General features: G+C 29.4%; 1 protein-coding gene across 1 annotated transcript in view; it reads left to right on the forward strand.

Annotated features, from left to right (window-relative positions):
• LOC124427509 (CLIP-associating protein 1-A-like) overlaps positions 1-11456 on the forward strand; it is a 43447-nt gene extending 31991 nt beyond the window's left edge. The window contains exons 17-39 of the mRNA XM_046970503.1: positions 892-923; positions 1012-1096; positions 1726-1803; positions 2263-2420; positions 2497-2733; positions 2969-3222; positions 3285-3469; positions 3635-3760; positions 3983-4093; positions 4286-4315; positions 4433-4528; positions 4680-4860; positions 5016-5253; positions 6165-6230; positions 6727-7058; positions 7176-7479; positions 7620-7780; positions 7860-8013; positions 8256-8388; positions 8510-8669; positions 8759-8990; positions 9056-9268; positions 9676-11456. Of these exons, the coding sequence (XP_046826459.1) occupies positions 892-923; positions 1012-1096; positions 1726-1803; positions 2263-2420; positions 2497-2733; positions 2969-3222; positions 3285-3469; positions 3635-3760; positions 3983-4093; positions 4286-4315; positions 4433-4528; positions 4680-4860; positions 5016-5253; positions 6165-6230; positions 6727-7058; positions 7176-7479; positions 7620-7780; positions 7860-8013; positions 8256-8388; positions 8510-8669; positions 8759-8990; positions 9056-9268; positions 9676-9879 (3770 nt within the window). The 3' untranslated portion in view covers positions 9880-11456. The remainder of the gene's footprint in view (positions 1-891; positions 924-1011; positions 1097-1725; positions 1804-2262; positions 2421-2496; positions 2734-2968; positions 3223-3284; positions 3470-3634; positions 3761-3982; positions 4094-4285; positions 4316-4432; positions 4529-4679; positions 4861-5015; positions 5254-6164; positions 6231-6726; positions 7059-7175; positions 7480-7619; positions 7781-7859; positions 8014-8255; positions 8389-8509; positions 8670-8758; positions 8991-9055; positions 9269-9675) is intronic.
• Positions 11457-13494: the final 2038 nt, after the last annotated feature.

The raw sequence follows: 13494 nt of genomic DNA on the forward strand, positions 1-13494 counted from the left end.
TGTATCGTACAAATTTATAGTTTACATTATCTATATGTTTTTAAATCAACCACGTCTAAGATCAACAATTAAATTAGTCGTCGTTAGGAGAGCGTGGATAGAAAATCATCTTTGAAATAATACGAAGGGGCGCGCACTTTCACTATATATACACGCAATGAATTCAGAATTTCTCTTTAGAAGTGAGGAATACGTTACACTTTCTTCTATTTTTTTTTCTTTTTTTTTTTTTTTTCTTTCTTTTCCAATTCAATGTGATATAAAAAAAATTATCGTGATGTTCCTGACCGCATTGGTGTATTTTTAAATAGTGATTCTTTATGTATATACTGCAAGTATATAGAAACAAAAGAAAACTTTTAATTACTAGAATTTTATTTTAATGTATATTTGAAAAATATACGAATAAGATACTATGCGATCTACAATGTATAAAAAGTGTTATCATGAAAATATTACGTGAGTTATGTTGTTATTATTTTTATAGGCATAAGTTAAAAAGTTTTGAAAAGAAAAAGTTGGTTGATTTGAAATATATGTCCCTTTTAAGTTCGTACGAAATGAATGGTAATGAGATATTGATTCCGAGTGGACATCGTTGTCCACATCGTGGATTAAAGAAGTATCCTAGTATCGATAAAAAGATATGGGATGCTAGTAGTAGGTGGATTCTTCAATGGGATAATATAGTGAAACATCCCGGTGCAAGAGCTAGAGGATGTCATTGCGATATACATAAACCACCATGGTTATATCCTGAATTAGGTACATCAATTTTTATCCGTGCTGTTTCTTGATAATTGTCACAAATAATATCATAAAATTATATACTTTTTAGCTCTTTTATTTCTTTCAAATTATATATATTTCTTTTTTACTTTTTTATTACAGTTGGTAAAGATACAGATGAGCCTGACAGAGCAGTAAGTAATAATATACACGTTTGAATTTAAACTTTATTCATAAAAGCGAGAAAGATCTTTTGCAAATCTATATATTTCCATGTTGTAGATTAAGTCAGCACCTTCGAAAAGAACTAATGTACCTCTAAAAAGAAGCCAATTTGGTCCAGCAAAGACACCAAGTTCTGCGCTAGGTATATACATGATTTTGAATATATTCGTTGATTTGCAATATTTGCATATATTAATTATCATAAAAGGATAATATTGTAACAAAACAGGTGCATTAAAAAATTTTGTTTTCTTTCTCACAGATTGTTTTGAAGTTTGCATTATTTTTTATTTAGAATGCATTTGTATATTCTACACATTTAAGTTTGTTAAGCATATTCAACATTCTTTTTTTTATGCGAATGATAATTTTATTCTTTTACACATATCATAATTTTTAATAACAATACATATTGACATTTATTGATAATTATGTTTAGACATGTGTCATGTACCTTATATCTTTTTTTTTTTTTTTTTACTGGCTTTAATCAATTTCTTTACTAAATATAATTTTTATACATACATTTATCCTGATAAATTTCGACTATTTCATACATGTGTAGTAATCTGTCTGTTAATATCATAAAAGTAGCACAAATTCATGCATTCCCTCCACACATCTGTGCACTGGAATAATATAATCTTTATGCTTATTTATTATTGCATCGCAACCTAATATTGATATTATTTTTGGAAGTTTATTATCAAAGCATCAATAAAGTATTGATGTTTTGTTAATAAGATTGCTAACAATTTGCTTGCATGACAGCTACGCCTGGTAACATACATGCAACGGTCCCACGAGCAGCAACCGTCAGTAGGTCTGTGTCACTAAGATCAACATCAGGTATCTAAAAATTTTTTTGGCTATTACTACTCTAATATTATATTACTATCTTCTATTTAACATATAACTATATGACTGCTGGAGTAGTAGACATTGATAGAATATTAATCAAATAGCTAAATAAAAAATTATTCTATGCAAAAGCTTACTTGGACTGAAAAAGTTATGTTGGTCATTTGATTATGTGCATTTTGTTTTTATGTTTTTGTCTATATGTTATGTGATTGTGCCACTCTTATATATAAATACATAATTGTTACAGTAAGATGCTTTTTCACAACTATAATATCATAATTCTATTATTATTTTTGAATTTAAATACGTTACAGTTTTAATAAAGTAATTTTATTTGTAGCTTTATTTCAAATTTAAAAAATTAATACTATCTGTTATTGATAAATGTTATTATCCATTTTAAAATAAAAATTTATTTTTATTTGCATTTTATAAAATACTTAGGTCAAGCTGGTGCTGTTGATGAAGAAACATTCTTAACATCGTTTGAGGATGTATCATCTGTTAATTTGTTCTCTGCAAAGGATTTGGAAGAACAAATGAAAATTATAAGAGATACAATTGGAGATGACAAGAAAGACTGGAAACAAAGAACAGAAAGCGTACGTATTGGCAAAATTCATGCTATTCCACGATTTTATTATGTTATAATATGTTTTATATAAATTGTATTAACAGCTGAAAAAACTTAGAGCAATTGTTCTTGCTGGTGGTATGAACTATGAGAATTTTCTGGATTGTTTGAAAAGTATACAACGACCGTTTGAAGTAGCATGTACAGATCTTAGGTCACAGGTTGTACGAGAAGCTTGTATTACTTTGGCATTTCTGAGTCAGCATTTAAAGATCAAGTTTGCCAGTTTCGGAGAAGCAGTTCTTTTGACTCTAATGAACCTCATACAGAATAGTGCCAAGGTAATGATGGTGATACTGTATTTGTGAATAATATATGATTAGTAAATGTACGATTAAATAATATATGATTTGAAAATATATAAAAATTGATTAATAATTAAATTAACACATTTGTAAACGTTGCTTCTCAAATATTAAATTCAATCCTGTTAATTTATTTGGTTGATAGTTTTTAATATGAAAGAGTAATCTAAACTAACCATGTATATTATTATTATTCTTGTTACATCATTAGGTCGTGGCAACAGCAGGGGCTGTGGCTGTTAGATTTATCCTTCAACATACACATTGCAGTAGATTCGTCCCGATTATTACATCTTCGCTAAATAGCAAAAGTAAAGACATTCGTCGTGCTTCGTGTGAATATCTAAACTCGATTTTACAAACGTGGTCCACCCAAATATTGCAAAAGCACGTAACGATATTGCAAGATGCTATTAAAAAAGGAATTGCCGATTCTGATTCAGAGGCAAGAGCATTCGCCCGAAAGTAAGTACAAACTAGTATTATTTTTCTCAAACAGATTATAATTCTTAGTCATATATGTTTAGATCATATTGGGCCTTCAAAGATCACTTTCCGGAACAAGCAGAAGTACTTCTCAACAGTCTTGATGCAACCTATAAGCGTTCACTGATGTCTCTTAGTAATAGTGGAAGCATCAACAGTTTAAATGTAGTAACACGATCAACGAGCGTTAGTCCAAGAGCATCAAGACCTGCATTAAGTGCCACAGGTAGATATCCATTTGTTAATAATAGAAAAAATATTTAAAGAAGATTTAAAAAAAAAGAAAAAAAAGAAAAATAATTATCGGTAGTCCAATGACTGAAATAAAACCCATATTGCTCTCTTTTTTTCATGCTGCTTTATGTCTCTTCTTTGCATTAAATATACGAAGGTAGTACGGAAAACTTGCATCAGGCACCAGGCCCACCTCATGGTCCGCTCAGACGTACTCCGTCGTTACCTCGTTCATATCGTCAGTCTGGCATCCCAATTCTACAAAGACCCACAGATAATCATTGTAATTGCATCATTGTAATTATTTTATGTTTCCTGCAGTTTTTCTTCTACACGTTTCAATGTAAAATAGAATTGTATTGTTTAATGATCGTTAGTATCATAGATAATTTACAGACACTATGAGCTTGGGCCCACGTGAAATATGTATATATGTTAATTGAATGTAATTCTATGTTGCAAATTCTTCTAAGATGCAAAAATTACGTAGTTTATGTTTTTACAGATCGAGTCACGCCAGGTGTTAGATCTACTAGTGCGATAGATTTACAAGCTGCCCAAAGAGCCAAAGCAAGGATGACATATGCAAATATGAGTAGATACAAAGCTACACTTCGTAAGTAATCAAATTTTTATTTTTGATTATTTTCAAAGATATATGAAAGATGCAAAAGTAGTTAATTCGTTAATTAGTTTGTTAGTTAGTTATGTATGTGTGTATGTATGTATCTATGTATGTATCTATGTATGTATGTATGTATGTATGTATTCCTTTTTTATTGAATTATTATTATTATGCTGCCTGAAGATAATGATCATAGTCATCAGGGTAAACAAGGTATTATTATTTTTTGCCTTTTAGTGTAACATTCGCATATTATTTTTGTAGGCATTTGCTTTAAATGCATAGGTACATTCATTTATTTCTGCTAATTTTAATACTTTTGTCGTATAGCAAGACATAGTAAATCGCCTGATACCGCTGCAGTTGCCAGTCCTGAACGGACAGCTAGAACAAGAACAAGGGTAGCGGGGGTTTCACAATCGCAACGTAAGTATTTGAAAATGATAAAGATTTTTGTAGTTTTTATATTTTTTAAAATCGTGCAATCGTATACAACATATATGTATATCATGTACATATAAATCTATATATAATTTAATAAGAATTGTTATAAACGTTTTTCTATTTTTAATGACAGCCAGCAGCAGATCGGGTTCACCGTCATCGAGATTGAGTTATACAACATATAATCGTGAAGGAGAATCATTAATAGCGAGACCAAGGAAATTATCTGGACATGGAATTCGAAGTACTGGCAATAGTCGTGAACCTAGTCCACAGAGATTTGGAATGGACAGAAGTTTTGGATGTAAAATGCGGTATGTATATTTTTGTTTGAATATGATGATAATTCCTTTTTTTTTTGTTTTGTAATATTAAATCAATCATCTTTGATTATATAGAAAAATGTCTGTATATGTAGTAATAAATTGAATTCATGTGATAATAATGATATATAATTATAATTAATTAGAGGAAGGAGTTTACATATGTCACCAACAGATAGGCCTCAGTCTAGACCAGTTATGGCACAGAAGATGTTACAGCAATCTCGTGAAGCTGAGTCTGCTTTGGCAGATGCGCTTACCTTCGATAGCATTGACAGTTGTTACAATAGAGCTACAAGAGTTAAAGGCGAACACAGCGATGACAGCGAAACTAGCAGTATATGCTCAGAACGCAGCATGGACAGTTTCAGGCGACCTAGTGATGTGAGTTCTTGAAGTTTGAAAATCAGTCTTATGTTTCCCATTACAAAATAATTCAAAGTTAAAGAAAAAACAAATCAGTGATATAACATTCGACAAAGCATATTCATTGTTAGACCTTAGCTTTTCCTTATAAAAACTTCAAGTAGTGGAAGCACTTAATGCTTAATGCATGGTACATGTTTTAAGTACGAGTATTATTTCTACTTTTTCTGCTTACTATTTATTTAAGTTCGCATTTTTTAATAATTTTTTAATTATTTCTTAAAATGCAATATCATGGGTAAATATTTGACATGTAAATATTAAAATAATACAGATAATGAATATGCTATAATTAATAGATGTATTTGATATTCGTAAAAATTCAATAGTACTAATTTTAATATTTTATTGATTCGAATAATATGTATCTCATATTACTGCTGTAAAACGCTTACAATGCAGTTTTATATATATATATATATATAGTGTATATTGCTTAAATCATTATCATATAAATATTTGTCGTGCTAACACATTATAACTTTTTTTCACGTATCAATGGTTGTGTTTACAAAGTTTTTAATATTCTTGTATTAGTAGTCTCTGGCATATTCTGATTCTATTAGTCTCTATAGGTACGTTTCTAAAATAATACGTATTTTGTATAAAAAAGGAAACGTTTCTTAATGATTGTTTATTAACATATTATAAATAATTTTGATAAAACGTATCGGATCAAGAGGAGAATAATGTGAGATAAATGTAAAAAGAAAAACTTTTTAACGCAGAGTTGGGCATTCTGCGTAAATGTAGCTAACGCATGTCTGATTTTTCATTTTCCTTTTTGTTGCGGCGTGTTTGTTTGGTTTGGACTAACGCAATGTGCCATTGTATACTTCGTATCTGTCCATCGTCCATCTACCCATTAGTCGTTCTCATGGAGTGGCTCCCAGCAAAGACTGTACCGTGATATCTGGGATCAGTCTATCCCAAAGGTTTGTGAAATTTAGTTTTTCTAGAAATTTTTTCCTCACCATGCCTTCCTCTTTTTTTTTTATAACATTTCTATTAATATTAATCATCAGTGACATTAGAAACGTTATCGTATTGTGCATTTCTACGTCATTTACTTGATAATATATTCATATTAATTATATTCATAATAATTATATTTATATTAATTATACATATATTTAAATTATAAATATAAATTCACATTACAGTCGATTATCAAGATCAAACTATTCTTCTTCGATTTTTATTAAGTTTTACGTTTTCTTCCGTATCATTCATTTAGATATTAAATCATATTGTCTTTAATCAGTCAATAAATTACAGAAATTGGATATATGAGGTTATTTTCAAATTTATAAATTTATAGATAACCGACAATAATATTTTACAAAAGAAAGTATATTTTGTACTAGTACACGTGATTTAATAATAAAATCAAATTCCGTATTTATTGTAAATGATTTATATGTCTTTTAGGATATTAAAGAAATAATTGAAAATTGTGCTCACAAACATTGGGGTGACAGGAAGGAAGGTTTAGTTGGATTACAACACTTCCTTGCAAATGGGAATACATTGACTGCAACCGAATTGCGCAAAGTTACGGATATATTTACTAAAATGTTCATGGATTCGCATACAAAAGTGTTTAGCTTATTTCTGGATACTTTAAATGAACTTATTACAACTCACAATGAAGATCTTAGCGATTGGCTATACGTTTTATGTGCGAGACTTTTAAACAAATTGGGTACAGATCTATTAGGATCCATCCAAGCTAAAATTCATCGAACGTTAGATGTTGTAAGGTAAAACATTTTTCTTTTTTTTTTTTTTCTCGAACGAACTATTTATGAAACGTTTTATCATAATGACCAATTTCATTTATATTATTATAAATCCATCGAATTCTTTTCTAAACGCAGAGAATCCTTTCCCGGTGAACAATTATTGCCAGCTGTGATGAGATATTTAACCGATCCGACGCAAACACCAAATTCTCGTGTAAAAATTGCAACCCTTACTTTTATTACACAAATAGCAGAGACTGCGGAGCCCTCTGCGTTAAACAATTCTGCTGGAACAGCACTAGCTAGATTGCTTGACTGGACGAGCGATGTCAAAAGTCAAGATGTTAGAAGGCACGCACAGGAAGCATTTATAGCGCTTTACAATTTAAATCCCCCACAAGTGACAATGATATTAGCGGAATTACCGAAATATTATCAAGTAAGTTTTACACGTTTTCACTCATTTTTAATTTAAACGAGTATACACTGAAATACTTCATTGACATTATTTTTCTTCTTTCTTTTTTGTTTTATTTTTTTTTTATTTTTTATTTATTTTCTTTTTTTTTTTTTACGAAGGAAGCTGCATTACCCTTAGTCCAAAATCATTTAAGAAGGTCATCGGGATCGAGTAATCCAGCTTCTCCTGGTACACCACCACCACGAGCACAACACTCTCCTGCACGTAATAAGAAGAACGACGTTGATACGGCTGATGACAATTTGGAAGAAGTTTATAAGTAAGATAGTAATGGATTTTAAATAATTACATTAAAAATAAACATATTCCCTTCATATATTTCAAACATTTTAATCTAGAACCTCTTCCTACAGATCATTACGACGTACAACGGCGGAGATTCAAAATTATGGATTTGAGCGTTTAGAAAGAGCTACAACTAGCAAAGACAGTGGTATTAGTAATATGGCTGATTTAGAAGAAAGAATAGAAGGTCTAACGTTATCTAATTCGGTAAGGATACAATCATTGTTTTATAAAGTCAAAAGGTTTTTCTTTATTTAATAAATATTTTTATCTGTTTATTATGACAAGTAAAAATAAAAATATAATATAAAAATGTAAATATATATTTAATACGACGTTTTTAAATAATAAATATTGTTATATATTGTTATTATTATTGTTATTATTATTGTTATTATTATTGTTATTATTATTATTGTTATTGTTATTGTTATCATTATTATTATCAGGGAAGGTCTTCTTCTGTATCATCACCAACGCAAAGAGGACGATCGGTTACGAATATAACAGTAAATGGTTCTAGTGATACAATTGCCGGAGATCTTATATTACCTCAAGAAAATAATGGTTATAAAACTCATGGTAAAAAATAAAACTAATGATATATATATATATATATATATATATATATATATATATATATGTACTTTAATAAATATAAGGATTGATATAACCAGAGATATATTTGAAATTATTATTTTAGGATCATCCCCCGACTCAACCAAGAGACCAGAAGTATTAGATAATATGATTAAGACGTTACAATCAAAATTGACGCAAACTTCAGAAAAGGTAGCAGCTTTGCAGGAGTTTCAGTTATACGTTAGAGAAGGAGATGCCACATATGTCAAACAAAATTTCAAGTATTACTTGCATTGACTTATCCTCAAGCATTGACTTATCCTTTAGTATTAACGATTTTTTCACTTATTCACTTTTCTTTTTATTTTAGAAAACTTCTCAAGACATTATTAGATAGGGTAAATAGCGATAGTCAACAGTTACAAATAGAAGTACTTCAGACGTTAATTGATATGCTCAAATGTCCAGAACTTTTGGAAAGTTTTTCTGTTTTTCCTGAATTGTTAGTATTGAAAGTGATTACTGCCCATAAGTTTGATGATCAGAAAGCCGATGGTAGTTCCAGCGGGGAGAGTGTTAGAGCGCCGGTAAGGATGTCAGAGGTATTTGTTCGTTCGTAATAATTATTAAATATGTATGTTTGTGTAATTTATAATAAGAAAAAAAGGCACAGGTTCTTCGGACAGCGGAGAAGTGTGCCGCGACAATTGCCACGGTTCTTAGACCGGAACAAATTATTCTCGTTGTATCAACTATAATAACAACCGAACCATATCCCTTAAATATGGGTGCGATTAAAATGCTTCACAAAATAGTCGAACATTGGGGACGCGAAGCTATAGAACCTCATCTATCGAAAATTATGCCAGGACTTATTAAGGTATACAAATTTTAAATGAACAATTATATAATAATATACACCTTGGTCTCATTTTTTTTTACACGGAGGATGCTTATCATATAAAAAAAAGAAAGTATTTTTCGTATAAAAATGATTCAAATAAAATAAAAGTATTGAACTTAAGAGTGTTAAATTAATGCAAGTTATGCAAAAGGAGAAATTTAAAAAAGGAAATTTTTTTCTCAGAAAAAGAAAAAGAATAAATATGCACGATTTTCTTGACCATTTTCTACATACTTACTAATCAGTGTGCGTTTTTACAACCTTGTAAAGAAATAAGTAAAACACGTTAAGAAAACCGTGTAATTATGAATCGTGTAAAAAGAGAACCACAGGTGTATACGTTTAATTTTTTTCGATCGAATATTATACTATAAATATTTCAGGCATACGACGATGTCGAAAGTACGGTTCGTAAAAGTGCAGTTTTTTGTATGGTTGCAATACATGCAGCAGTTGGCGAAGAAGTCTTAAAACCTCATTTGAGTTCTCTATATGCAAGTAAATTAAAGCTTTTGTATATTTACATACAACGTGCACAGCAAACGAACAGTCAACCGGCAAGTCCACGTAGCAACAGCAAGAATTAACTAACAACTAATTCTGCGACATTAAGAATCGCAATACTAAGAAGATTCGCGCGTCTAAGTGCAAGACACGAACGAATGTTGGTTAGCTTTCTCAGCAAATCGAGTCCGTGAACGTTGAGAAAGAAGAATCGTCGTCGGTACGAGTACGTTGTGCCTCCTGACAGTGATGTTACACGCGAGGGCGAATGATTACTACATATGATTTCGAAAATGAAAAAAAAAAGAAGAGGGGGAAAAAATCACGCGTTATTTTCATACGCACCGATATGCGTTAAATTCGATCGAACACATTAGGCAAATCGTTAATAATTAATATTTTTCTTTTTCCAAAGAAGATACACGACGTCTTTACATTTCATTTCGAATAATAAAATTATTATAAGCGTAGCGAATCCAATCGCGAATATATATATATATACATATATATATACATATATATACATATATATATACATATACATATATATATGCATATATATATATACATATTATATATGCATATTATATGTATGTCGGTTCTTTGAAGTAGGAATGAACCTACGCAACATAAATTAAGTGGGCAAACAGTATGACTTTATCTTTTTTTTTTTATTTTTTTTCTTTCTTATTTCTGTATTTATTATTAAAAGAAAAAAAAAGAAAAAAAAAAGAAGCACGATATTTACTCTTTCGAGATCTGAAGTTGATAAACTGATTTCTGATGGTATATATCGTTTTACGCGTGTAGGACTGTCGTTATTGTAACAGATTGTTCCGTAAATTTTGTCATATGTTACAGAGCATATATATATATATAGTAAGATCTGTATGCATTATGTTATACGGAGAATTTTCGAAAAGAGAAACTCACGGTTTGTATACTTCTCATTTTTGGGAGACACTACGATTAGTTAGTATCGCTGTGTAAAATCATTTAGTCCTAAGTGATCTTTGTGTTTATTATTATTATTATGATTATTATTAATATTATTATTATTATTATTATTATTATTATTATTATTATTATTATTATTATTATTAATATTAATATTGTTATTATTATTATTTCTTTTTTCTTTTTTTTTTCCAATGCGTAAATGTGAATATAGATATCATCTTATTTTTCCCCATTAAACAGCGGTATTGCATAATATCTGTCTTTTATCCGAATCTTCCATAAACCTAAATGCAGGTCATGTTTAGTTGTATATAAACATATACTGATTATATGAGAGACTGATATTAAAAAAAATCCTACACTTCGTTGTTTAATTTGGTCGTTATATAGAACCGGAAATAAATTATATACAAAAGATCGCGATATCAAGGTCTGGAGTGTGACATGACTGTCAAGAGGGAGATATATAGGATATACGACTTCCTTTCTAGAAAACGCATAAAGGTAATGCAAGTACCAAGAAGAAGAATATGTATGTGTGTATGAAAGAGAGAAAGAGAGAGAGAGAGCAAATAGATTGTAATAGGCTTGAGGATCGTAAATAAATATCGAAAGTGATGATAATGTTTGCACCTCACACAATACAACAGTACGGCATTGTTTATATCGAAAGAAAAATAAATAGTTTATTCGTCTAAAATCAATGTGCTAGTCAAATTTTCAAGGACGCACAATGATGCAAGAGAACACAAACGATGTTTTTGAGTAACAGAAATGATGATACATATAATAGCATCTGAGATATTTTGTTGAAGAGAAAGAATGAGAGAGAGGGAGAGCGAGAGAGAGAGAGAGAGAGAGAGAGAGAACGAACGAACGAACGAACGAACGAACGAACGATTTACGTGTAACAATAACGGAAAACAAAAAACTGAGAATAAGACTAGAGGTTTCTCGATAATCTTATGTGCTCTAGAGTAATGTTTATTATTATTATTATTTTTTTTTTTTTTTTTTTTTTTTACTATTATTACTATTACGATTATTATTATAATAATTATTATTATTATTATTATTATTGTTATTGTTATTATTATTATTATTAAAAATCCATCGCGTTGCCAATATTTGAATGAACGCTAAATCAAAGCTTACATTAATTAGTAAAGTATCGTGCCATTGTTGTTTTTTCTTTCTTTTTTCTTTTTTCTTTTCTTTTTTTTTTGGTCGTTTTATTAAAAATAAAATTATATACACGGCGTGTATAATGACACAGTAGTATGTTAAACAGGCGTACACAGACACACAGATATACATAGATATTATGCGTATGCATTTATAGAGATGCGTATGTCATACGACATTGTCCTTTTCTTATTAATTATCATTAACAAAGACATGGCGAAGTACCGTCGGGAATCATCGAGATGTTATCGTTAGAAATATTTTTTTTCTTTTTTTTTTTTTTTTTTTTTTTCCTTTTTTTACAACCGTCAATAGGTTTTTTATTTTAATTTTATTTAAGTTTATTTGATTTTTTTTTTTTTTTTTTGAACACTTCCTCCTTTATTTATATAGAAAAGGCATTATTGCCTTTGCTTCTTCTCTATATATGTAAGAATGATGTGAGATAAAAAGAGTGACAAGAGAACAAAAATCTGAAAAGAAATAATAACGAACGGAAACAGGGAGACAGGTCTTTCTGTATGTAATAATAATAATAATAATAATAATAATAATAATAATAATAATAATACAAACGTCTAGAAATATTTTTTTCCGACTAATAAATTTCTAATAAATTATGATGTTAATACGTATATTCAGTAAAAGAGGCAATTAGCAAAGCCAAACCGTGCCAAACATATCCAGGTAAAAAAGATTATGAAAATAATCGACGAGTAGTAGAGAGACGAAAGACGTGTATAACGTTTTATTCGTACAAATAGCATTTTACTTTCTAATATCTGTGTTAGTTTCTGCTTTTAGAAATATAACATAAAGAAAATGCTTCGTTGATAATAGTTGCCTTTTCTATATCGCTCGATTTTTTTTTGTTTTTTTAAATTCGTTTCGTGATTAATTTGCGATAGAGATAAATCACTTGTACATTATACATACATAAATACATACATACATTCTTTTAAGCCTGGAAATAAAATCATTCAGAATCATACGGTACATCATAATATGTCGTAGACCAATGAAATTTTATTATTATTATTATTATTCATTTTCTGTTTTCGTTTTTTTTCTTTCTTTTTTCTTTTATTCTCTTTATATGCTATAATATTAACGTTCATTGCTCGAGCAAATTTAGTGCAAGTTTCGCATCGTGCCTTCACGTTTTTCTTGGATTTATTTTTTCTTCCTTTTCTTTTTTCTTCTTTTTTTTTATTTTAATATCAGACGAAAAAATAAGATCAGGCGAAGCATTATAACGTTCTTTCAAACAATATTGCGATAAGTATCTCGAAAATTTATACGTATAGAGATAATATCGATAATAATAGAAATTGTTGTTTTCAGAAGTTCAAATTCCAAGAGATCTAAGTTTTTCGACTTATTTTTTCCTCTCATATCTCTGATATATTCATAGTCTTCATATATTCATTTATTCATTCATCGTCCGAATTAAAAAAAAAAAAGAAAAAAAAAGAAAAGAATCACTTTTAAATGGGCGAGACGACGGTACATACTGTCGGTATCGATTGTGTATATATGTATACATATAGTAT

This window comes from Vespa crabro, chromosome 10 (genome assembly GCF_910589235.1).
Source record: "Vespa crabro chromosome 10, iyVesCrab1.2, whole genome shotgun sequence".
Taxonomy (NCBI): Eukaryota; Metazoa; Arthropoda; class Insecta; order Hymenoptera; family Vespidae; genus Vespa; species Vespa crabro.